Source organism: Sus scrofa, chromosome 18 (assembly GCF_000003025.6).
Source record: "Sus scrofa isolate TJ Tabasco breed Duroc chromosome 18, Sscrofa11.1, whole genome shotgun sequence".
NCBI classification, from domain to species: domain Eukaryota; kingdom Metazoa; phylum Chordata; class Mammalia; order Artiodactyla; family Suidae; genus Sus; species Sus scrofa.
In genome coordinates, this window is record NC_010460.4 from 5781997 (window position 1) to 5808649 (window position 26653).

The following is a 26653-nucleotide window of genomic DNA, read 5'->3' on the forward strand; positions in this document are numbered from 1 at the left end:
AAAAGGCTAAGCTAGAAACCACACCTTTCTTAGAATGTTCGCTTGATTAAACGTGCCAGTTTGACTAGTAGAATACTTCTCATTGTGACATTGTCATGTCATAAACTTTATTTTAAAAGTTTGCTGTCAGGGGAGTTCCTGTCGTGATTCAACGGTTTTCGAATCTGACTAGCATCCATGAGGACGCAGGTTCGATCCCTGGCCTTGCCCCATGGGTTAAGGATCCAGCATTGCCGAGAGCTGTGGTATAGGTCACAGCTGTGGCTTGGATCTCAAGTTGCTGTGGCTGTTGTGTAGGCCAGCAACTATAGCTCTGATTCAACCCCTATCCTGGGAACTTCCATATACTATGGGTTCAGGCCCAAAAAGACCAAAAAAAGAAAAGTTTGCCTTCAAATAAAACTGCTAAATACAATGATTGTTTTACTACTTGGATTTCAAATTTTGTGATTTTTAAAAACATTGATAAAACTACCAGTGAGGAAAATTAAATTCTCAGGTAACTTATACAACTTTTTTTCCGGAAGTACTTTTCCTGTTATTTACAGTGTTAAGCTTTTAAGGACACGTCACCTATAATACAGGCTGGCCTTCAGGGAGTGCTTTGTATTAATTGTTTCAGTGGCAGCCAATTGTACGAGCTCCCGTACCTCCCATTGTTTCTAATGCAAACGGGGGATAGGAGGAAACTAAACTTAAACGAAGTTAAAGTTGTAGTGTCAGCTAACTATCTTCAAATAAAATCTGGTGCTGTTTTCACTGGAATGTTCCACAGAAAGCTTTGATAATCTAGTTTGCCATGAGACCATAATCAAAAGATTATTTGCCGAATGTGAGCCTCAGGTTAACCAGAGGGACAGGATCACAGGAATGGGACAGAGCTTACAAGAGAAAATGAAACACTTCTGTGGCTTAGTAAAAGGCAGTTTAGCAAAAGTAATGCACATCAGTACCTACCTTGTCAAAAGGCTTTAGGTAGTAAAAAACTTCCATCCTTTGATTTGGGTACTTCCATTACATTTGTTCCCAGTAGAATACAGTCCTATTGTATTCGCCTTTATTGTGGATTTTTCAATTGTCCCTTCCTTTTCTGATGCATGTCATCAAAAACTTTTAAGGTAAAGCATTGTTTGACATGCATAAAATATATTAGCATGTGAAATTGTACATTCAGGTGCTTAGTGACGTTTTGGAGTTGTGTACTTTTGGGTGGGGATAGTCCTGTAGTGGCCTCCTTTGTGGTGAAGCTTGAAATTAACTTTTTTTCACGTCATTCATTGTTTGGTACAAGAGAATAATCAGAGCTTGCATTTGTGATTATGACTTTTCAGTGCTGAATAGTTTTTAGACTTTTTTTTTTTTTTTTTTTTAAGTATAGTTGATGGTACAATATGAATTCAAGAAAGAGAAAAAAAACCCTGGGACTTTGAAGTGGTGTTTTATGGTTTTGCAAGTATCTTCAATACCTGGTTTAAAAAACGAGTCCCCGTCGTGGCACAGTGGTTAACGAATCCGACTAGGAACCATGAGGTTGCAGGTTCGATCCCTGGCCTTGCTCAGTGGGTTAAGGATCCGGTGTTGCCGTGAGCTGTGGTGTAGGTTGCAGATGCGGCTTGGATCCTGCGTTGCTGTGGCTGTGATGTAGGCCGGCAGCTACAGCTCTGATTCAACCCCTAGCCTGGGAACCTCCATATGCCGCGGGAGTGGCTCAAGAAATGGCAAAAAGACGGGAAAAAAAAAAAAAAAAAGGCTCAATTCTCATAGCTGCTTCTGAATTCATTCCATTGCAATAAATAAATCAAGCATATGAGAGAAATCCAGCCTGCACAGATACATAGCTGGGAAAGGGACGGATATTTTAATACTACTTTGCAGACATGTGAATATCCTACTCACCAAGACTCCCCAAGTGGTAGTTTCTTAGAGGGTAGTTGTAGTATTTGAAATTATTTGGGTGAACTTTTTCTACTCCATGGTATTGAATTCCATTGGCTCATTTTGCACCATGAGTGGATCTTCTGCCTCTGCCTGATGTGGGAACATTGTACATCGGTCATTTGGAAACTGTTGGTTTACTGTTAGACAGCTTCTTCCACATTCTGACACGTGTCAATATACAAATATTTCTTGGAGTTCCCGTGGCTCAGCAGAAACATCTGAGGACTCGGATTCAATCCCTGTCCTTGCTCAATGGGTTAAGTATACGGCGTTGCCATGAGCTGTGGTGTAGGTCACAGACACAGCTGGGATCTGGCGTGGTTGTGGCTGTGGTGTAGGCCGGCAGCTGTAGCTCCCATTTGACCTCTAGCCTGGGACACTCATATGCCGTGGGTGCAGCTGTGGGGGGGAAACAAAAAAAAAACAAAAAAAAGTATGTACATATATTTCTTTAAGTGACATTTTTAATATCACCACCAGTCTCCTCAGAAAAACGTAAATGTTGGGGTGCGGTTGAGCTAACCACGACTAATACAAGTTCTCCAAAATTGTGATTCCTCTTGAGAAGTCGAATTTGATCCTTGGCAAAATGCTCCCAGTTTTACTTGAAATAATAGACTCATATTTTTCATTTTCAAGAAAATGTCTGCCAAATAGCCACGTCTGAAACAACGGTAGTTTATGGTCACCACCACTGTAAAAGTGGTGTTCCGTGGCTTTTGCAGACCACTTCCCAGGTGCTCTTCTGCCAGACGTCACACTTGAGTATGTGGCGGCCATGCTTTCTGCATGCATCCCATTTTGCTGAGCAGAATATTGAAAAGACATGTACTGAAAGGTCAAGACTGAATCAAATTAATAATTTTACTGCATTTTCAAGAACACTTTACGTGAAAATGACTTTTTTTTTCCCCCTTTTGTACTGAGTGTGTGGCAGTGCAGAATACAGTGACTGTCCCCTCCAGTGTGTGACCTCTGTCTGGATTGGTGCTGAGGGGCACCAAGCTAGCAGTTTTACCCACCAGTGCTTTTGCACATTGCTTAGTGTACATGGTGGAAAAGGGAAATCGTATTTGTTATTATGGAAATAGTTTTGACTTATGAGCCCCCTGAAAAAGTCTCAAGGGGCCACCAGAGTTGTGCAGACTCTGCTTGGAGAGCCACTGAACCGTGGTGTTCGGGGTCTTGTTCGACTGCTGCCCCCTCCAGCGCAAGGGGATGCAGTGACCACGGTCTGACTGGAATTCCCAGGAAGGGCCCTGTAGCATTGACTGAGACGAGGATTTGAGTTGGGGAAGAACTTGGCAGGCTTGAGGACGGAAAGGAAGCAGCATGACCAAACATCGGGGTGGGAGTAGGAAGGGAGGTTGGGAAGGTGGTGGGGAGCTGGCTGGGCAGGGCCTCTAAGGAACTTTAGGAAGCAGACCTCCTGCCTGGTAAGGCTTGTTGAGTCAGGATACTAAATGCCAGTTGATGCAGCCTCTGATTGTCGTGTAGCTTGGAGTGAGTTGTTCTTTGCCCTGGTAATAATGGTGAAGCTCCCAAAGGGTAATAAAAATCGCCAAAGGTGGCAGCACACCAGGACCTGTATGCTAATAACATGGTTTTCAAATACGAGTATCAGTGGCTCTGTCGCCAAATGACAAGCTGCCGTCTCCACCTGTGATTATCAAGTCCAAAAGGTACAAGGCTTTCCTTAGCTTAGGGTCTCAAAGAGGGAGTTAATAGCTTGAATATGGTCCATGAGTAGATTGTACTTATTTATTTGAATAAATCAGAACTGAACTTGGACATCATTGCGCAAGTTAGAGTGTTATGAAATCTTCAGTGCCCACACTTGAGAGAACCTTTATTCTTAGTTCTGATTTACTGTGAAGCACCAAACCAAGTCTTAGCAGTGGATAGAGTACTCTGTCTTAGACTGGTGACTGTCAGAGTGCAAACTGCTGGGGACCTTTAACATAAACGCTTGATTGATTTAGAAATAGAGTTTAATGTCTCAGAAAGATCCTGGGATATTATTTTAGTGTTTTAATATTCTTAAATGTACGGGCATCTGATAAAAGAGAGTTCCTCGTAAGACATCGGAATTTGGAGTCCGAATGGATATCCAGAAGTGTTGGAAACCTTGTATTGGGCTCTGTGGGCAAATGAAAGCAGGGCGATTTAAGGATTCTGATAAAATTAACTCCTACACATCCTGGGTTGGTCGGCGTCCCAACCTTAATAGAATTGAGTTGCCCCTTACCTCTCTGCTCCCTCTCCCCTGTTTCTTTCTGTTGTGCTTGCTTACCTGCAGAAAGACCCCTCAGGGACTCTTGCAGCAGTAATTGGTATTTTAACACTTAGAAGTTGAATGTTAGCTCCAAGATGGCATGATAAATAATTTGTGGACGTGGAGATGAAAGTACTAGCTTTTACAGTTAAATATAGTTTTAGGAACAAGTTTGCTAAGACTCGTATGTCTTGAAGATAAATGCATCTGGAGATAGTGCTGTTTTTCAAATCTAAGTCACATTTGGAATCTATTTTAAAGAGAATATTTCAAAATTCAGGTTCTCTTTAGTCTTGTGATTTATGTGAGTGACTGAATGAAAAACATCATCGGCAAAATTCAACCATGGTGGCTGACATCAAGATGGGGAGGGTTCGAAACAACCTTGGCAGACTGGACGTGGCACACTGAACTGTAACACTCCATGGCAGGAGTGGGAAAACACTGTGGGCTTCCAGTCTGTCTGCTGGGGAAAAAAAACAGATGCGATATGGCCTTGAGTGCACCCAGGCCAGGAGAACTGTGCACAAGTTTAAAACAGAACTCACTGAGGCAGCTCCTGGAGGGAGGGAGGACCGCGAAAATGCCTGCCACTGTTTATGTTTCAGAAGAAGTCTCCCGGGTGCGTACAGGTGGAGAGACCCGGGATGAATTTTCTGAGCTTTGTGGTTGGCCAGGATCTCTCCGTAAAGGAGCTCGGCCGAACTCTGAACCCCAGGGAGAGCCTTCTCTTTGGTTCCAGGGTCAGGTGTTCGGGTGCCCACTTCGAGTCGTGGTTCTTAGCTTGGACTTCATGAGCTTTGCCTGAGGCTGTGTGTGTGTGTTCTCTGGGGAAAGCGCCCGGGGCTTTTATCAGCTCTCCAGATGATTTCAATCCCCCCAAAAGATTGAATTGCTGAAATGACTGGTGGAAAAGGACAGTGTGTGGGTTACGTGTATCACATGTCATTCAAATAGGTGCTCATTAAATATTTTCATCAGCGAAGCCCCTACTGTGTACCAGGCACCGTGTGCTTCATCAGCAGGGCTAGTCAGCTCCGCCCCCAGGGAGCTTCCATGTGGTGAGGGAGCCATAGTGAACAGTTATTACTACCACTAGTGTAGTAAGTGGTTGGGCTTTTTAAAGCATTTACTGGTGCGGAACGCCAGTCTAAACTCCATGAGGTGGCGTGGGTATCGTAAGGAATGGATTGGTGTCAGTACGTGGGGTCAATGCAGATTTTTGAAGAACTTTTTGAAGAAATAATCTTTACTAGTAACCATTCATATGGATTGATAAATATGCTTTATGTCTCATTTCATTTTCCTACTTTTTTATTACTTGTTTTGAATAGTCTTAAACTCATGTGCTTAAATACTTTAAAGATTGTGTTATAATTTAGGAGTTTATCTCCTGTTTACTTTCCTCCAGCTCCTTCCCACCCCGACCCCCAGCCTTGTCCCCAGTTTTGGCCACAAATCCAAAATTGATTCTTCATTGCTGCCAAACATTTAATTGACTGCAGTTTGTTGGCCCTGTCCCTCTGCCTTCCACCTTGGCTTGATTTATAAATCAGTCTGTAGAGATGAATATCCTGTTTTTTAAATCTTTAGGGAAGCAGTTCCATGGCCTTTTGGCAAGGCACTTTCTTTTTTTCCTTTAACCCTGGCAGTTAACAAAATTCTTCATTTATGTAACTCTGATCTTCATGTTAGAATACAAACGGACTTCTCCGGGTTTCCTGAGTGGAATGTATCTGGTAGCATAATGCTTGGCAACACGAGTACCCAGTAGGGATTTGAAAGAGGAATGATTTAATGAACCAGTTTTACTTGGTTACTCTCTGTCTTGTCTTGTAACATAATCACACCTTAATTTTTTTCTCTCCTCGCATCTATTTTTTGAAAATTGGTAGGGGAATGTGAGAGAGAATAAGACGATGCCAACTCTGCTTAATTCATAGGAAGATGTGAGATAGTTCATGTGAAAATGTTTTGTAAACTCTTAAAACAGTATCGTGCTTGTAGTTCTGGTGACTAATTAAAATTTAGGTTATCTTCATCACGTGCCCTCATCTGTATGTGTTGGAGCTGTGGGGACAGGCATGCATATTAGAATCACGGGGAGAACTTTTGCAGAACGCACTGGAACTCCTTATGCACCCTTGTTAAAATTAGAATGGTGAGGTAAGTCTATTTTTTCAAAACGCTTCCTTGGTGATATATATACATCTTACCCAGCCCCCAAAAAAGCGACAATATCCAATGCCACTATGGGCAGAACTATGCATTTTTTTACTAAAGTGGGTGCGATACTTTAATGAGCATGTAAATTGATACTGTGTAAGGCACACATCGTTCAAGAAACCTTCATATAGTTCGTTGTTATTTTAGCACTTTTTTTTTTTTTTTCTTTTTGCCCATTTCTTGGGCCGCTCCCACGGCATATGGAGGTTCCCAGGCTAGGGGTCTAAGTGGAGCTGCAGCTCTCAGCCTACGCCACAGCCACAGCAATGTGGCATCTGAGCCGCGTCTGCAGCCGATACCACAGCTCACGGCAATGCCAGATCCTTAACCCACTGAGCAAGGCCAGGGATCGAACCCTCAACCTCATGGTTCCTAGTCAGATTCATGAACCACTGCGCCACGACGGGAACTCCATTATTTTAGCACTTTTAACAATGATGATATATTCAGGTTGTGGTCCATTCACAACCCCAGGTGATGCTGCAGTCTTTCTCTGCTGCTTGCAGACCCGGTCCGTTTTACTGGTGTCCCTCTCTCGGTGGCTCCCAGAGCAGCACCTTCCTGGTACTTATTCATGGCCCGGCAGCGCTCTTGACCAGCAGGATCTGCAGAGGTGATGATGGGCCAGTGCCAGGCTTCCAGCCTTAAGAAGCTTCCGCTTCTGTGTAACATGGGGAGGGACCTTTGGAGAGGACACGTGCCAAAGGAGAAGGTCTACTCCTCCCAGCTGAGTCTGGCCCCCAGCCACCCACCGGCCAAGGCAGCCAAGGGGTGACTTTAAGGCCAGCAGAGGAGCCAGCCAAGCCCAGCCTTGACTGTAGAATCAGGAACACATGAAAAGGTTGATTTCAGCCACTTACTTTTGAGGTGTTTGTTATGCGTAACTGAAACAGTCACTACTTTTCTGCAGTGGGGTATGTATGTGTATTTTTATATTTATTGATGTTTTTCATGTGAGTTTGAGGATTTAGCCTAAGTAGTTGTCATTGTATATCATTTTCTTAGATTTCAGGTTAATGTACTAGATACAATTATTAGAATCTAGGGTGGGATTAAATGAAAATATATCTAGGATATGTGATTATGTAATAAGTCCTTAATAAATATCATGCCTTATTTTACAAACAAGGAAAGAGACCAGGAAAGCTGCCTACAGTTGCATGGCTAATAATGACCATCTTATTCTGCACGGCGAAAAGCAGTAAATGTTTTGGGGTTCCCGCTGTGGCACAGTGTGTTAAGAATCTGACGACGGGAGTTCCCCTTGTGGCTCAGCGGGTTGGGAACACAATGTAGTGTCTGTGGGGATGCTCGTTCAATCCCTGGCCTTGCTCAGTGGGCTAAGGTTCCAGCATTGCCACAAGCTGTGGCATAGGTCACAGATGTGGCTCGCATCTAGTATTGCCATGGCTTTGGCATAGCTTGGATTCAGCTGCTGACCTAAGAACCTCCATATGCCATGGGTGCAGCCATGAAAAGGGGGGAAAAAAATCCATCATGTTTTGAGGTCCATCTGGGTTGTCACGTGTGTAAGTAGTTTCTTTTTACTGCTGTGTCGTATTCCATTGTATGGATGTACTGTAATTGGTTTCTGCAGTTACCTGTTGTTGCCAGTATTTCACTACTAAGAATAAAATTGTAATGAGCATTTGTTGTGTCTGTCGACATACAATCATTTCTTTTTGGTAAGCACCTGGGAATGGGGTTGCTGGGTCACATTAAGTACGTAATTTTCTGGGAAACTACCATTTCCCCAAAGCATTTGTACCTGTATTTTATACTCTGGTAGCAACAGATGAGACATCTCTTCGATGATACTTGACATTGTCAATCTTTCTAGCCGGACCGATGGGAAGGCCATGGAAATTGACATTATCCCAGTGACGAATGGCACTGAGCATCTTTTCATAGACTTCTTAGTCATTGGTTTATCTTCTTTTGTGAAGTGTCTGTTCAAGTGTTTAGTCTTTGTGATTGGGTTCTTTTTAGAGGTATATATATTCTGAATAATCTTTTTCATATATGTAAAATATTTTCTCCTAGTTCATGGCTTCCTTTTCATTTTCTTGGGTTTTAACGCCAAAAATTTTTTTTTTTTTTTTTTGGTCTTTTTTTTGTTGTTGTTGTTGTTGCTATTTCTTGGGCCGCGCCCGCGGCATATGGAGGTTCCCAGGCTAAGGGTTGAATCGGAGCTGTAGCCACCGGCCTACGCCAGAGCCACAGCAACGTGGGATCCGAGCCGTGTCTGCAACCTACACCACAGCTCACGGCAACGCCGGATCGTTAACCCACTGAGCAAGGGCAGGGATCGAACCCGCAACCTCATGGTTCCTAGTCGGATTCGTTAACCACTGCGCCACGACGGGAACTCCTAAAGCCAAAATTTTTGATTTTGATAAAGCCCACTCTATCAGAGGGTTTTTTTTGTTTGTTTGCTTATGGTTTATTCATTTTTTATCATTTAAGGAATCTTTGCCTACCTGGAGATAAGAAGGATTTTCTCATGTTTCCTTCCAGACATTTAATAGTTTCAGCTCTTAAGTCTTTGATCCCATTTCTAGCTAATTTTTGCGTATGAGCTAAAGATTCTTTTTTAAACTTAAGGTACAATTGACATAAAGTAAAATGTGTCCCTTTTGGTGTATGGCTAAGTTTTAGCAAACGCATAGTTATGTAACCACAACCACAAAACATAGAACAGCAGTTTCATCAACCCCCAGAATGCCCTTGTGCCCCTCTGTAGTCAGCCCTACCCCCCCCCCGCTTCTGTTTTCTGTCCCTGCAGTTTCATCTTTTCCAGAATGTAAGAGAGATGGAATCCCATTGGGATTTATCCGTGTTGTTGTGTGGCAGTAGTTCATTTCTTTTTATCACTGAGTAGTGTTCCTTTGTGTGGATTTAACATGATTTGCTTATCCAGTCACCTGTTGAGAGACAAAGAGACTGTGCTGTGTTTTGCGTTCCCACCAGAGAGATGAGTTGCTCCACATCCTCTCCAGTACTGGTATTGTCCGTGTTTTTTATTGTAGACATTTTTAATTAGGTATGTCATATCGCAATGTGATTTATTTGCATTTTCCTAATGAATAATGTTAAGCATCATTTCATGTGCTTACTTGCTATTTGAATATTCTCTTTGTTAAACTTCACATCTTTTGCTCATATGCTTAACTGGGTTGTTTTCTTTTCTTTTCTTTTCTTTTTTTGTCTTTTGTCTTTTTTGCTGTTGTTGCTATTTCTTGGGCCACTCCCGCGGCATATGGAGGTTCCCAGGCTAGGGGTCGAATCGGAGCTGTAGCCACCGGCCTACGCCAGAGCCACAGCAACGCAGGATCCGAGCCGCGTCTGCAACCTACACCACAGCTCACGGCAACGCCGATCGTTAACCCACTGAGCAAGGGCAGGGACCGAACCCACAACCTCATGGTTCCTAGTCGGATTCGTTAACCACTGCGCCACGACGGGAACTCCTGGGTTGTTTTCTTACTGTTGAATTTTGAGAGTTTGTTATATATCCTCATACATGGTATTTGTCAGATACTGTGTTTTGCACGTATTTCCTCCAGGTCTGTGGCTTCTTTTCAGCCCTTTAACAAGAATCTTTTGCCAACTAGTTTAATTTTGATAAAGGCCAATATCTTTTCTTTATGAATTGCAATTTTGAAATCTTAACTCAAGGTCACACAGATTTTCTCCTATGTCTTCTATAAGTTTCATAGTTTGGGTTTTAGTTTGGTCCGTGATCCCCTTTGTATCCAATACTTGCGTATGGGGCATGCTCGGGATATGGGCAGGCTCGCTCTTGTCCCCCCCCCCATCTTTTTGCCATTTCTTGGGCCGCTCCCACAGCATATGGAGGTTCCCAGGCTAGGGGTCGAATCCGAGCTATAGCTGCTGGCCTACGCCACAGCCACGCGGGATCCGAGCCGTGTCTGCAACCTACACCACAGCTCACGGCAGCACCGGCTCCCTAACCCACTGAGCAAGGCCAGGGATCGAACCCGCAACCTCAGGTTCCTAGTTGGATTCATTAACTACTGTGCCACCACGGGAACTCCGCTCTTGACTTTTTTGACCTCTGTTTATGTCCGCACCAGTTCTTGAAAAGACTGTCCTTTCTCCCTTGAATTGCCTTCGCACCTTTATCCGGAATCAGTTGCAGGTCTATTTGGGGAGCCTGTATTTTGCCCATTAATCTGTGAGTCTCCTCCATGCCAGTACGACACTGTCTGGATTTCCATAGTCTCCTAGCGAGTCTGAAAATCAAGTACATACTTGTTTCTTCTGAAAATTTTCTCAATTTCTTTTTTCCTTTGCAGATTAATTTTCCATTTTTTTTTCCTCTTTTGGTTTGTAATAAGCCTATTTTGAAGCAAGTAAAAACTCCCATTTTTCGTTTTCTAGTCCGTTTTTCGGAATTTCATCCTGATCTTCCTAATGTTTAATCCTCTCATGTCCCTCTCTGGCGTGGAAAGTCTCCAGTGGCTTTTATTTTAAGATCAAATGGAAACTCTTTGGTGGTTCTTTTAAAACAGCCGCAGCAACCCTTTCCAGTCCTCTGGAGGGGGGCGTACATGCATTTCACACAGGTGCCCCTCTCGCTGTTAAGATTGCAGGGGTTTTGTAGGTGGCGGTCAGGTATACAGTACTGACCTCTTTTTCAGAATTCAGATTATCATCGACTCTATTATGGAATAAATAAAATCAGGTGATGTGTGTGTCCTCAAGGTGTATTTTGTTGATCGTGATTTGGGCAGAGCTTTATTGACTTTGGAATGCTGTACTAGAGCTTAATAACCATGGGCAGGTGCCAGGTGCTGTGCCTCACATTGATGATTTCATTTAGTCGTCACTGCATGAGGGTTCCAAGGCACAAAGGGGTGAACTTCTCCAGAGTCACAGCTGGGCTTCACGCCATAACCTGGATTCACATCATGAGGCTTAAGCCACAGTCTTGGTTCTACTCATCTTATTTCCTCAATGCCAGGACGTACTGGGATTCTAATTTACTGGTGTCCTGTCGTCACGCCCTGCCCCCCCCCCAAGCTGCCCTTCACAGATGATGTTTCTTAGAATAAGTGGAGTCCTGGAAATGGGGAAGGATGGTTATTACATCGTCAGTACTTTGTGCCCTGTGGTGATGCCCACAGTTACTCCATTGTTCACTTGAAATGTGTTTTATGTGAAGTAGTGGGAACTTATTTCAAAAGATGTTACCTAAACATTAGAGTGTTTGTGAAAAAAGGTTTTTCATATTCACCTGATCATGTTTAATTTGTCTTATTTTTATTTTGTTTTTTATTTTTTCTTTATAGTTGATTTACAATGTTCTGCTGTACAGCAAAGTGACCTAGTCGTTCATATATAAACATATATACTGTTTCTCGCATTATCCTCCATCATGTTCCGTCGCAAGTGACTAGATGAGTTCCCTGTGCCGTACAGCAGGATCACGTTGCTTATCCTTATTTTAAGTTTTTAAAAGGAGAAGGGTGCCGTGGATGATCTCCGGAAACTCTTGGCATATTTTGCAGACCTTTAGAAGATAAATTTTACCTATTCCTGTTATTTTGATGGCTGTTTTTTCTTAGTAATAAGAGGGTTTTGTGTGGTTGGGAATTTGGGATTGCAGGTTGGTGTTTGCGTTGTTTTCCTCTTGCTTCCTCAGCCCTCTCCCCAGCTTTACCTTCTCTTTTCTCTTGGCTTTGTTCATTGTCCTTCATCTGGCCCCAGCCCAGGAGCCTTTCATAGGGGTCCTGCTTGGCTCTGGGTAGGGAATCTGACTGTGTCCTGTCCCATTTGTCACCCCCATTCCAAACACAAAAATATGGCCTCCACATGCTTGGTCAACAGCTTTGAGTTTCTGGCTCTGGCATCTTACGAGGATCATTCAAGTCAGTTAGGAGAAGACTTCAGTTAAGAGTGCGTTTGTAAAGTCAGGTGATGAGTAATGTTTCTTAAAGCAGAGAGGATTCCTCTCCTTCTAAATACAGATTTACCAGATGAAGGAAGAGGGATTTGAGTGATCCTCCGAAGAAGATACTAATATCGCAGTTCTGTCGTCATAGTACTGTAATCAATTAGATGCTTTGGCTGGGAAATACTTTCTCTCCTCCTGACTTAAAGAATAAGGAAAGGGGAGTTCCCATCGTGGCGCAGTGGTTAACGAATCCCACTAGGAACCATGAGGTTGTGGGTTCGGTCCCTGCCCTTGCTCAGTGGGTTAACGATCCGGCGTTGCCGTGAGCTTTGGTGTAGGTTACAGACGCGGCTCGGATCCCGAGTTGCTGTGGCTCTGGCGTAGACCGGTGGCTACAGCTCCGATTCACCCCCTGGCCTGGGAACCTCCATATGCCGCGGGAGCGGCCCAAGAAATAACAAAAAGACAAAAAAAAAAAAAAGAGAAGAAGAAGAAGGAAAGGGTGTTCATTCCATAAATGAAAGACGAGCCGTTGACTGAGTGGTCAGTCAGACCAACAACACAGTTTCTTCCATTTCTCTTTCTTTTTTCCTTCTGTCCTTGACTTTGGCTTTAAGACAGCGTTCTCCAGCTTGTGGCACATTAGAATCACTTGGGGCGCTTTAAAAAATCCCCGTGTCCTGGCTGCACCTTGCACAAGTAAGTCAGAATCACTTGGGGGTGAGGCCCAGCCAGTTGTTTGGGGGATTCCCTAGGTGATTCCAGAATGTGGCTAAGTTTGAGGACGGTGTCCTCAACTTCAGAACCTGGTTTGGAAATCGCTGTGGGTGGGGAGCTTGGTAGAAATGGAAAACCCCTCCCCCACCCCACCCCCGAGGAGAAGGATTAACAACCTGCACTTGAACAGGGGCCCTGGGTGAACTGCTGCCGCTTTAACCTTAGGGCAGCGCTGCTGTAGAACGCTGGTTTTCAAACTTCCAAACACTGGAATCCCTGAAGAAGTTCGAACAATACTGAAGCATGGGTCCTGCCTCTAGAAATTTTGATTCATAGGGGCCCTGAAATGTTACCCAGAATCTGGGTTTTGCTTTCGCCTCCCATAGTATTTAAGACGTGCATCTGTCCCCTGTAATTTCTGTAAATTGGCAGTTAAATCCAGCAGTTCGGTCAGATTTAAGTGCTTGCTTTCTTTTTCCTTCCCCAGCCTCCTTAAGATTGCTTCCAAGATAGCGGTCTGTGCTTGCATCAGAAGACCCATAAGGTCTGGTTATTTCTCCTTTTTGTGGCAGTAGTAGCTGCTCATCATTGATGCTTGGGTCCATTCTCTCATTCATTAGTTTAAAAAATCTTGCTTGGAATTCCCTGGTGGCCTAGAAGTTAAGGATTCAGCATTGTTACTACTGTGGCGCAAATTCGATCCCTGGCCCGGGGAACTTCAGCATGCCGCAGACACGGCCAAAAATTTTTTTAAATAAAATAAAAAATCATAGTAATTGTTATATCCATATGTCAGTAGTCCTTGTTTAGAAGAAATAGATATGCATTTTCTCCAGTGTACTGCCTTTATTGCGACGTCTTTTTTGTTTTGTTTAAATCCCTCCTGACTAGAATTTACACACCAAGGAAGGGGCTCTCTTTGTAGCTGACAGGTCCTAGCGCCTAGAAACCTGTCTGGAACCTAATAGCTGCTTCATAGATATTTGAGTCAATTAATGATTTCATCCATAGTCAGGGCTTTGAAAACTCGGGGTTCAAAATGGAATGAAATGTTAGGAAGCCTGACACTGAAAAATACAGCTGTTTGGAGGCAGAACTGGGAGAAAAAAGTGTTGGGACGGGGTGTCGAGCTCATCGCCTTGTTTGCAGAGTGAAGCGCCCCGCGGTTCTGTCCGTCACTGATGGAGTCACTGATGGAACTAGCCATGGAGGTTTCTGTGCCTGTAGCGTCACCTTTAGCTGCAGGGACCTGGCAGGGTGTGCACCTTGGCCCCGTCAGCCTGTCCCGGGCCACCGCCACCGGCAGCCGGACGTCGCCGAGAGTCTGTTCAGTACCCTCCCCTGCGGGCGCCCCTGCTCACCCTCGCATTTGTAAGTGAAGGAGCTGCTTCTCTTCCTTAATTGCCTCCTTAGCTCTAGCCTCTATTTACCTGACTTTTTAAAAACCTCAGGGTTCCTCAGACCAGAGGCTTTGTCAGACCTTGCGTCAGGCATGATGTTCCGGCTACATCAGGACGCACAGGTCCCTTGGTTGGGGGAGTAGAGCTTGAAGGGACGGTGGTTTTCTGTCGCGCGCAGTCATCTCGGTGTCAGGGACGCAGCCCCAGCAGCTGCAGCGCCCAGCGGGGGCGGTGGCACTGAGAGCAGAAGGGGACGAGTCGCTGTGCGCCGCCCTGCACTGCTAAACACGCCGAGTGTTTCAGAGGCCCCGCGGCGAACCCAGTGGCCGAGGAGCTGGTGGACCAGGACAGGAGCGCGGGGTGTGTTGAGAACTAGCTCAGGCGCAGGAAGGGAGGCTGGGAGGGCCTGGGATCTGGACGCAGGGGCTGGAGCAGCCTCTGGGGGAGGGATGGGCGTGCTGACCTCTTCCTCTGCCCCGAGGTGAGGACCGAGAGAGCGCTGGGCGGACCGGCTGCACCGCACACTCCAGGGGCTCCCGTCACACTGTCTGACGTGCCTGGAGCCAAGACAGGGTGGTCGAGGACAGCAGGGTCCCAGCAGGTGACTGCTAAGGTTAGGCCCCGCCTCATCATCGTGGCTGTATCCCAGGTCCTGGCCCACGTTGTGTGTTCTTTAAATGCTGGGATCTGAGCTGCTGGGAGGAATTGGGGGAGGTGGGAACACCCTGTGGAGATGGGTGACTTAGAAGGGTCAGTTAAGTTTGAACTTGTCACCTGTGTGGAGTGGTTCTTGAACTTTAGCGTGCATCCAGTGAGTGGGGCGCTTAACACTCCTATCCAGCAAGTTTGGGGGGGCTCAGGAATTTGCATTTGTACGAAGTTACCCTGTGGTGCTGCTGGGACCACACTTGACTGCTTTAGGAGGAAAGGGACACCCGCAGAAAGAGTTCCTAAAGAGAGGACAGAGCAGGGAGAGGCCACGGCCTGAGAGTAGTTGCCGCTTCACACCGTTGTGGACTTTTTCTGCAGCTGAGCTCAGCAGGCTCCCCAAAGACCAAAGATTAGATTAAGATCATAGGATTTATCAGAGAGCCCAGAGGAAGGAAATTGGCAGGTTCTGATAGAAGAGTCTTGCACAGTGATTTATCTTGGGGCTTAAATAGGGAGGGAGGTGCGTGGTGGTAGAGATTGGCGATTCTGGAGAACCAGAGCAGTACGTATCTCACTGTTTTGGCTTTAGCCTGTATTAAGAAATACATTTTATACTGCGGCCCAGTCATAAACGGCTACGTAACTGAAAAGTTTCATGGTAACTTTATTATTTGCAGCCCATTCTGGTTTTGCCCTTGCTTTAAAAACAGTCCTGGTTAGGGAGTCACCGTTGTGGATCAGCAGTAACGAACCCAACTAGGATCCATGAGGATGGGGGTTCAATCCCTGGCCTCGCTCAGTGGGTTAAGGATCCGGCATTGCCACGAGCTGTGGTGTAGGTCGCAGACACAGCTCATATCTCATGTGGCTGTGGTTTATGCCAGGGGCTACAGCACCGATTCAACCCCTAGCCTGGGAACCTGGGAACTTATGTATGCCTTGGGCGTGGCCAAAAAAAAAAAACAGTTCTGGGCATAGCTCAGCATACTGACTTCAGGGTCTGGTGGGTTGCAACCCCTGGTTTGAAAGCGTGGCTCCTAGAGATGGTCTGCATTAGGTGGTGGGAATCAGAAAGTGAGGGCGCTGGGAGAAACACATGCTGCTTCTCCATCTGTCGTCAAGAGGTGCAGATGTCAGGGTGGAGCCTTCTGGATGGTTCCTGCTGTGCTGGGGAGCTGGGTCAATAGTGGTGATGAAGCAAAACTGTTAGCTACCTTCTATGTTGGAGTCCCATAAGGTGATCTTAAGAATTTGAGGTGGGGGAGTTCCCGTCGTGGCGCAGTGGTTAACGAATCCCACTAGGAACCATGAGGTTGTGGGTTCGGTCCCTGCCCTTGCTCAGTGGGTTAACGATCCGGCGTTGCCGTGAGCTGTGGTGTAGGTTGCAGATGCGGCTCGGATCCCGAGTTGCTGTGGCTCTGGCGTAGGCCGGTGGCTACAGCTCCGATTCACCCCCTGGCCTGGGAACCTCCATATGCCGCGGGATCGGCCCAAGAAATAGCAACAACAACAACAAAAGACAAAAAAAAAAAAAAAAAAGAATTTGAGGTGGGGAGTTCCCATCGTGGCTCAGCAGAAATGAATCTGGCTGGTATCCATGAGGATGCCGGTTCGATCCCTAGCCTTGCTCAGTGGGTTAAGGATGCAGTGTTGCCATGAACTGTGGGTGTAGGTGGCGGATGCGGCTCGGATCTGGCATTGCTGTGGCTGTGGCACAGGCTGGCAGCTGTAGCTCTGATTCAAACCCTAGCCTGGGAACTTCCACATGCCTTGGGTGCCACCCTAAAAAGCAAAAAACAAAATAGACAAAGAGTGAACGAAAGGGGGTATGACGTATATGCTAAGTTCCCCCAAAGAGGAGGGAAACGAGTAGGAAACACTGGATTAGCTAGTTCTCTCTACCAGCACCAGCTAAGTCTCAACAGCCTAAAGAGCATCAATTATTTGACAGGCTAAAAGAACATTTAACTTGAAAACACAAGGAATTATTCTGGCAAAAGCAGACAGTGTAGTTCAACCCAAGTCACAGTGCAGGTTGAAAGCACACTATCAACTTCAGGAGTAACTGGGACACCAGATTTAAAACTCCAGGTCCGTAGGGAGCAAGCTGGATTTCTCAGTCAGACTGGGCCTCAGAAAAGGGATTATTCATTAGCAGAAGAGAGACTGAGAAAAGCTGGGTCTCCCTTGGGTCTCTCATCCTTGGACGCTCCCCTGAGGGGAGATCATTAATTATTTGAATTAAGAAGGGCCAGGAAGCGACATCTGCAGACTGGACGCAGCTGTTTTCTACTGTTTCCATTAAAAAGAATTATAAGGAAACGTTGACATCTTGACAAGTCAGCGCCACATGATAATTATTCTCAGTAAATAACCGCCACTGTTCCCAGTGGTCTCAGTCCGGTTAGAGTAATTTCTGGCTTTAAGGACCCCCTCATCACCCTCCCCCTGGAAAGCAGCCCTTGATCACCTGAAAACTTTTCCCCTCAGAACTTCATCCTTTGGGTTTTGTCCTTACCAAACCCAGATTCTGAAACACTAATAATTTCGTGAAGACATTTCAACAATGATCCTGCTCTCAGAAGTTGCATTAATTGGTACAATCAGAAGAGACTCTCAACTCCAGATTAACTCTTTGGAGAACTGTTATAACAATACAGGAAGGATCTGAAATAAATGGAAAAGCAGCACATGCCCAGATGTGTTTGTCAACTCAGAGAGACATAAATCATTTATTTTTTCTGAAACGATTTTATTTTATTTTATTTTAGGACCTCACCTGCAGCATATGCAAGTTCCCAGGCTAGGGGTCAAATTGGAGCTGCAGCTGCCCACCTACACCACAGCCACCCTGGATCCAAGCCGCACCTGCAACCTGCACCACAGCTTGTGGCAATGCAGGATCCTTCTCAGAACCCACTGAGAAAGGCCAGGGATAGAGCCTACATCCTCAGGGATACTAGTCTTAACCTGCTGAGCCACAACAGGAACTCCCTTTTTTAAAGGTCACATCTGTGGCATATGGAAATTCCCAGGCTGGGGTCAAATCAGAGCTACAGCTGTCGGCTTACACCACAGCCACAGCAACGAGGGATCCAAGCCACTTCTGCGACCTACACCGCAGCTCTTGGCGACACCACATCCTTAACCAACTGAGCGAGGCCAGGGGTCAAACTCGAATCCTCATGGATGCTAATCGGGTTCGTTTCCTCTGCGCCACAACGGGTACTCCTTGTTCACTATTTTTAACCCAGTTCTACCTTTAAAAAGTTATAAAAATCATTGTTAATTATGTTTTTAATACTTCAAAAGCTCTAAAGAACTTTCTTTCTGAAATTTTTCAGTTGCTTACTTATTAAAGAGGGGTTTTTTCCTTGCTGCTTTCATTACATAAAATAGTTTTGTTATACTTTGAGCTAAATGCTTCTGTATGGATTAGCTTATATAACAAGGTTTCTTTGGAACACAGTCTGTTTGAAGTGTGCGGAGTTCCTGGGCCACCGTGCATCCCTGTGTCACAGGCAGGCCCGTGCTTAGACACCAGCACAGACTAGATACGTGTTTCCTAGTCATGTGTTTGGAGCTGAGATCTCCTGCAGCACCTGAGTGTGTGGAGTGCCCTCTGGAGGCCTGAGCCCTAGTGTCTGCGATGTGCCAGGCACTGGGCTGGGCTTGGTCGGCTAATTAGTGAACAGATCATTTTAGGTAACTTGAGGCACTAACAAGAGGCAAGGTGGCTGTGAGAGTGACTGGTAGGAACGGGCACCCCCGAGGCAGGGTGATCTTCCAGGAGGCCTCTCTGAAGAAGGGACATGGAGCTCAGACCAGAATGATGGAGAAAGTGAGTCTGTGCATTCAGGGATCTGGGGGCACCACCAGGACAAAGGCCCGAAGGCAGCCGCATGCTTGGCTTGGCAGGGCCCAAAGGATGTGACTGGACCCTGGGCAGGTGGGGGAAAAGGGAGTGGCAGCAGAGGAGGTTAGGGAAGGGGGGGTCCGGGGCCCAGGCCCGAGAGCCTGGTATTGTGGGCGTGGCTAGGTGCTGAGGATTTATTCTGATGGCAGTGAGAACTTTACATGGAAATGACATTTAATTTTCAAAAGCTCTTGTAGATGGCTTTGTAGAGAGTGCTTCAGTTTTTAGTAATTCTGGAGACACTTTGCACTGTGCTTAGTATTAGTAGCTGCTCATGAGGAGTGAGTAGGCCTGCCACCTTGGGGGGTTTCTGCTTGTCTCCAGCAGCCCCTGCTGTTAAGCTCGCTTATAATTAACTTCTGAGTGTCTGGGCACTGGCTTTGGTGTGGAGACACCTCGCCATGGTCTGGAGGAGGATGCCACACACCCCCCCCCCAGGGTGGGGGACGTCATACCTCAGCCCTCCGCACGTCCTTTGAGATGGGAGTTCAGTGAGGCATAGCAAGTGTGTATTTACCAACGCTCTGAGGATGCGCGAGCGAGGGGTTGGGGTGGAACTGAGGAGGGACCACTTCCTCCTTCCTGGCAGTAAAATCGGTCTGCCCTCCATATTCACAGGTTCTGTATCCAGGGGTTCAACCAACCTTGGATGGAAAATATTGGGGGTGGGGCATTCCAGAAAATTCCAAAAAGCAAGACTTGAATTTGTTGCGTGTTGGCAGCTATCTACATAGCATTACCATTGTATTATCAAGTATCATGAGTAATCTAGAGATGATTTAAAAGTATGTGGCAGTATGTGATGGATGATATGCAAATACTGCGCCATTTTGTGTAAGGGACTTGAGTATCCTCCGATTTTGGGGGTCTGAGGGGAGTCCTGGAACCACCGTGTGCCCGGGACACGGAGGGGCGGTTGTAATGTGACTGTGTTTGATGCACTGTTGCCTCACCGGGTACCCTGCTCCGAAGTCCTCCAGGAGAAATTTAGCTGATGGTAGTGTGATGAGAACTTAGGGCTCTGGTTCTTGTTTGTTAACAAACAGGCTCAATTATTTCTGGTGACTTTGTGAAGTCAGAGCGCTTTTTTATTGTCTTCTCTGTGCCAAACCTTTTGAGGCCTTTGATACTCAATGATTGAGAGAGGATTTCTACTCTCAAGAAATTTTTAAAATAGGTTTTTATCACATATTTTCAGATTATCCCTTTTAAAAGCTGTATTTGGTAACACTTGTAACAGCTGTAAATGAAAGAGCCCAGAGAAGCCAGTCGTGCTTTATTAATTTCGAGCTCAAAATCCATAGCCAGATTCCAAGGACACCAGAGGAGATGAACTTAGCCTACACCTTACTTAAGGGTTTGTTTACTTTTGGGGGGGGGGTCTTTTTAGGGCCACACCTTCGGCATATGGAGGTTCCCGGGCTAGGGGTCTAATCAGAGCTGTAGCTGCGACCTACACACAGCTCACGGCCACGCCGGATCCCTAACCCACTGAGCAAGGCCAGGGATCGAACCCGAAACCTCATGGTTCCTAGACGGATTCGTTTCTGCTGCACCACAGCAGGAACTGCAAGCGTTTTGTTTACTTTTAACAGAGTATGTGATGTGCTTATTGGTCAGCGTCAGAGGAGTGTTTCTGTCACAATAGCTTAATGGGTTAAATTCCTGCAGTGTAAAGCAAAGTAATGAATTTATCTCCTTCTAGAGTATTTTTTGGTAAAAAAGTAGAATTCAGATTTACCTGAATATGCCGGTATGTACTGACCATTGCTCTCTTTGCAGGGAAATCCTCGCTGACGATTCAGTTTGTCGAAGGCCAATTTGTTGACTCCTACGATCCAACTATAGAAAACAGTAGGTATTGTTTTCAAGAATTTATAAAACTGAGAAGCCTGCTTTTTGCCTATAAACAGTCTCTTTGTGTTCTGGAGGCTCTCATCGCAGGGGATGTTCGGTTCAACCTGTCGACTTCCAACTGGGGCCCAAAGAAATCTTCCGCACCCTTTACCTGCTTTATACTGAACGAATTTTATTCAGCGTCCTGATCTCCCCCGCTAGAAATTGTTATTCACTGGAACCTTACATTCTCAATGCTGCTTTAAGAAAACAAATAGAGCAGTTTGGGGGTGGGGTGGGGAGGCTGCTGCTCCCAAGGCATGTGAAAGTTCCTAGGCCGGGGATCGAATCTGAGTCACTGCAGTGAAAACACTGGGTTCTTAACCTGCTGCACCACAAGGGAACTCTACGTCTTCTTTTCCTTCTCCACAAGAGCCTCTTCAGGGATTCCAGGCTTGAGAGGATGTAAACACACACCAGATGCTTGCACCTTACTCTTCTAGAAGCGCTAGTCCTCCCCCAGCCCCCCTCCCCTGCAGACCCAGAGAGGACTGTGGTGAGATGAGCTATTCTGGGGTAGGAAAAAAGTGGGCTCCAAAGCCTGTTGGCATTTCAGGCCATGTGCGGAAACAAGCACCAGAGACCAGCAGCAGCTTCAGCCTTCATCCTCTCCAGAGTCTTCCTGAAGGATGTGGAAAACTAGGACACGAGTCTTAATGGTAGCGATGGTGGCAGAGAATGTGAGCTGTGTCCATCCGGGGAAGCTGGTCTTGTTTGAGGCGGCCTTGGAACCCTAGGCAGGCTCTGGAGCCAGTCCCCTTATGTTCTTGACACCAGGACTTAGCTAGGAGTTAATGACCAGAGCATGCAGAGTTAAATGTGGGATTCGTCGAAACCTGGTTGGCATATTGGACATGAAGCCGACCTGACAGCAGGTTCATGAACTTTATCAGCTAAGTTCATAGATTTGACTTGGCCAAAGCTTGTGAAAGAGAGACTTAACATGAGGCTTACGACATGAGGTAGACAAACGACAGCCCACAGGTTAAAAAGGTCCCCCTGCCTTTTTGTATGGGCCCGAAAGCAAAGAATGGTTTTCATGGTTTTTTGTTTGTTGTCTTTTTTGGCCACCCCATGGCATATGAAGTCCCCAGGCCAGGGATCAGATCTGAGCCACAGTCGCGACCTACAGAGCTGCTGTGACAGAGCTGGATCCTTTAACCCACTGTGCCGGCCAGGGATTGAACCTGCGCCCCAGCCCTCCAATCCTGTTGTGCCACAGCGGGAACTCTGGGCTTTTATGTTTTTTAATATTTGAATGAGTCAGAAGAAGAAAAATGTTTGTGACACAAGCGTGTTCTGTGAAATTCAGACTTCAGCATCCGCAGAGTTTATCAGAACACAGCCCCCCTCGTCCACGTCCACTGCATTGCCTGTGGCTGTCTCCGCTCTGCCCTAGCACAGCTCTTGAGTAGTTGCCCCAGAGACCTTGTGGCCCACAAAGCCTGAGAGAGTTACTCTCTGGCCATTTTCAGAAGAATTTGCCAGCCTCTGGCTTCAAAGATTCAGCTGTCCTTCGTGTCCCAGGGCGCTGGTGGAGGAGAGGAAAGCGCTTGGCTGTTAAACTAACTGGGGAGACCTGTGTTTGAAAGTAACCCCTGACGGTATCTGGAGTCCTCCTCCTCGTGCATCCCGTGTTGATGTGTTCGGCCGGCACGGAGTAGTACGCTGGTGTGAGGAGAGGTTAATTTGAGGGCTGCGTGAACAAGCGTGTCTGTCTTGCTCGTGGACTAAGAACATAAGAAAGCTGAGATTTTGACCTTAATGTTTGCTGTGCGTAGCAATTTCAGATTTTGTGTCCTTCAAGATAGAAGGCTCATTTGGGAATTTTCTTCAGAGAACAGTAGAAGATAGTTTTTGTGGTACACTCTGCCCGTACAAGTGGTTTTTATAATTGTGTATCTTTGTGCCACATAAAATGGAGTTGGAAGGAAAGTCATGGTGTTTGATATACATTTTCTTTATATGTAAGTAATGGGCCCAATCAAAGTACAACTTTCTTACCTGGATGTTATCTCAAAAACAGAATGATATGACCCTGCTTTGAAGTCTGTCAGCAGGGTCATTAAACATGAGTGTTTAATATTTTCCTATCTAATACTGCGTGATCAATAGTCATGAATTCACAGCATTTGTTGACTCTTTAGGCGGGAGCAGAGATGAGTGTCAGAGTAAGTGAATCCCTTAAAAGTTCTGGGTATATACAGATGTCTGCTCACCGTGCTTCCGACTGGCTAACGCAGGGCAGAAACCCCTCCTCCACCCTTTCTCCCACAGTTTACTGGAAAACCATTGTGCTGCAACAACAGGGAGTCAGAACAGCAGTGGTTACCGTAAACTTGTTTCTAGCAACAAATGGTCAGGTGGTTTTTTGGTTTAACAAAAAAACAAAAACAGGACTCTAAATCTGGGAATCTTATTATTTTACACTTAACTTTATGATATAGGAAAGGTTCCTAGCAAACATTCAGAGATAATACATCTCTATAAAGTATCACTGCAAAATTTCTAGGACTATGTCGTCTTTTAAAATAGAAAAATAGGAGTTCCCCTCATGGCTCAGTGGTAACTCAGTGGAGTTCCCCTCATGGCTCATGATCCAACTAGGATCCATGAGGTTGCAGGTTCAATCTCTGGCCCTGCTCAGTGGGTTAAGGATCCGGTCTTGCCACTGAGCTGCAGTGTAGGTCGCGGATGCTGGGATCACGTGTTGCTGTGACTGTGGCGTAGGCCAGCAGCTATAGCTCCAATTCAACCTCTAGCCTGGGAACCTCCATATGCCACAGGTAGTATCAGTAAAACCATGATAATGCTTCCTAGTTTGGGGAAATTTCTAGACCAAATACTGCTTATGCAAATGTGCCTTCTTATATACTGTAGCGTTACTGTAACAACTCAATGCACACTAAATTGATAGGATGAAATTTAACTAGCGGTAGTTTGTAATTTAAAGAAGGAATAGCAGCAATTTACAGTTTCTGCCATCTCAAGGTAGCACTGTTGATGAATTAATAAAGTTCCTCTCAGAAAGTTGGGTACTTCTTGGAGTTCCTGTTGTGGCGCAGCAGAAGTGAATCCGGCTAGGAGCCATGAGGTTTTGGGTTCCAGCCCTGGCCTGGCACAGTGGGCTAAGGATCCAGCATTGCCAGGAGCTCTGGTGTAGGTCGCAGGTGAGGCTCTGATCCCGCGTTGCTGTGGCTGTGGTGTAGGCAGGTGGCTGTAGCTCCCATTAGATCCCTAGCCTGGGAACTTCCATATGCCTCCAGTATGGTCCTAAAAAGGCCAAAAAAAAAGTTGGGAAATTCTCAGTGGGAGTTTGGCTACATTGCATGGTGGGTAGACGTCTCGGGAGGATATGAATTAGGAGTTCTCAATACACTTTAGTAACACACATCTTATTTTGTGAATACCCGGTTTTAGAAATCGCTCACTATCTGGCTTATTCGGCTTTCTTAGTAAGTGGCTGTTACTCTGCTTACGGCAGTGTCAGGGTTTTAGCTTGGAAATTGGATTCATTTCTCCAGCGGCTGGGAAGGGGAGGGCAAGTTGAAGGGAAGCGCTGTCAGGAGAGGGCCAGCCTTCCCTTTCCGCAGGAGGTGGGGAGGCCGCAGGAGACTCCGTCCGTCCGTCCGTCCGTCCGGCTGTGGGGCTGACAGACAGAGCTCGCCTCGCGCTTCCCTCCGCCCGTGGGGACCAGCCGAGGCGGCCTTCCCGCCGCAGATGGAAGGTCTTCCGTTTCGTCGCTCTGCTCCGTGTGGGAGGGTTGACATCCTTTTTGTGTGCGAGGAAATACCGAGATGTTTATGAATATCTTTCTTCTTTTATGTCCTTCCCCTTTTTACTCTCACCTCACTGGCCAGTCCCTCCCAGCCTCCTTGGCAGAGTCTTCTCCTTCTGCGTGCCCTGGCATCTCGGCACCCCTGGGCTGCCCCTTGGCCTCTGCCCGGGCCCTGGCGCGCTGCCCTCCTGCGGGAGCTGGCTTGTCTCACCACGGCCCCAGCCTCGCCTCTCCCCTGATCCCTGGGCTTTTTTCTTTAGCTGCCCTCCTTTCCCCTCAGGTACTGAACAGGCTTTCCACCTGGACAGTCCTAAGCCTGGCCCCTGGCCCCTGGCCCTGGCCTCCCTGTGCTCCCCCTCCAGGCCCTCCCTGTATCCATCGGTGGTCACTTGTTCAGCCAGTCACTCAGGCCAGAAGCTTGGGAGCCCTCCTGGCCTCCGTTCTCGCACACCTCCTCCCAGCCAATCAGAAAATCCTCTTGGTCCTACCTTTGAAACACGTCCAGAATGCACCGTTCTCACGCCTCCCCCCGCCCCTCTCGCCCGGGCCCCCGTCATCTGTAGATGGTCAGTTGTTTCTGGGGCCGCTCGGTTGTGTGTGGGCTCCCATCAGTGTTTCTCATCCGTCTGGTCCATTTCTGTTATTCACAGCTTAGCCAGAGTGAGGTTTTTAAAATATAAATCAGATCAGGTTACTCCCCTGCTCAAAAGCCGTAGCTTTCCCATCGTACTCTGAATGAAAGTCCGCAGTCCTCCCCCTGTTCTCTAAGGCCTTCTGCCCCTTCCCTGGTTTAGATACCTACTACCCACCAGTCGGTCTGAGCTGCCGCGACTTTCTTACTTTTTTCCTTGCTGAGCTTTTCATTTGCTGTTAAGCCTCTGCCTGATGCTTCTCATAGAGAAGCTACCTGACTCTGTCCGTCTGTGTCTGCCTTCCTTTATGGGGATGTCAGCGCACTGAGGTCCGAGACTGCAGCGCCTAGAACAGTGATGAGAGGCCCTCAAGAAATAGTTCTGGAGTGAATGAGTGTTCTGTTTTAACAACACTCCATAATAATTACATTGTACTTCATAACGGCTTCATCATTCCCCAGCGTTTCTTAGGTCATTTTGAGTCTAAGATCCACTTTTGGATGTTCCCTGACCGAGGCGTCAGGGGGCAGGTTTTCACGCCAGAACCACGGCTGCCCCCTTGCCCTTTGCCCACGGGAACCAAAAGCACAGTCAGCAGGCGATGCACCCCACGTTCGGGGCTGTTACAGTGTCGGGGGGATACAGTAGAAGTCTTCCTTAGGAATGATGAAGCCGGTTATATAGGGTGCTCCCTGTCTTGGTCTATTCTGATTGGGTTTTTGTCTAGTTTGACTAGTCCCTTCAGTGACAATTTCCAGAAAGGACAGGAGGAGGATGTACAGGTAGCGGTTGACCTGAGTGAGCTGGTCTGGGGTTTTCACTCACCGTGCTTGCAGCAGCAAGGTGTGGTCTCTGGTGACTGCCTCTCCTTCAGCCGTCCTTTCTCTCCTGGTGAAAACCGTTGCTCAGGTAAGAGTGCCTCTTGCTGCTCATCATGGCTTTCTCATGATTTTCACTTGTCTCTTTCTGCTTTCTCTCCTGGCTGTGGCACTCAGTGGGCCCCCTCTCAGCAGTGCAAGGGCTCGATCCTGTTGCCTGGAGCCGGTCAAGCCCAGTGGTCAGCTGGGAAGACTCCTTGTGAGTCAAGATGGCTGGGACGGGGTTTGTGGAAAAATCGGTTCCATGTAGTTATCAGGGTTCCAGATGGTTACTTTTTAATATCCTGTTACTCTTAATCATTCTTTCATCTGTATTTGTTTGAAGTCTGTCTCTTTAGAATTCTGGATATTCCAGAAGTGATTTGAGTCTGAGTTTTCCGCCTTGAATAAGTTGTGACAGGTTGCTTGCATCCTAAAGCTAAGTGG

The 26653-nt window shown here is 46.5% G+C and overlaps 1 protein-coding gene across 1 annotated transcript in view; it reads left to right on the forward strand.

Annotated features, from left to right (window-relative positions):
• RHEB (Ras homolog enriched in brain) overlaps window positions 1-26653 on the forward strand; it is a 42401-nt gene that overhangs the window by 2558 nt on the left and 13190 nt on the right. Inside the window, exon 2 of the mRNA NM_001287846.1 lies at window positions 20826-20897. Within this exon, the coding sequence (NP_001274775.1) occupies window positions 20826-20897 (72 nt within the window). The remainder of the gene's footprint in view (window positions 1-20825; window positions 20898-26653) is intronic.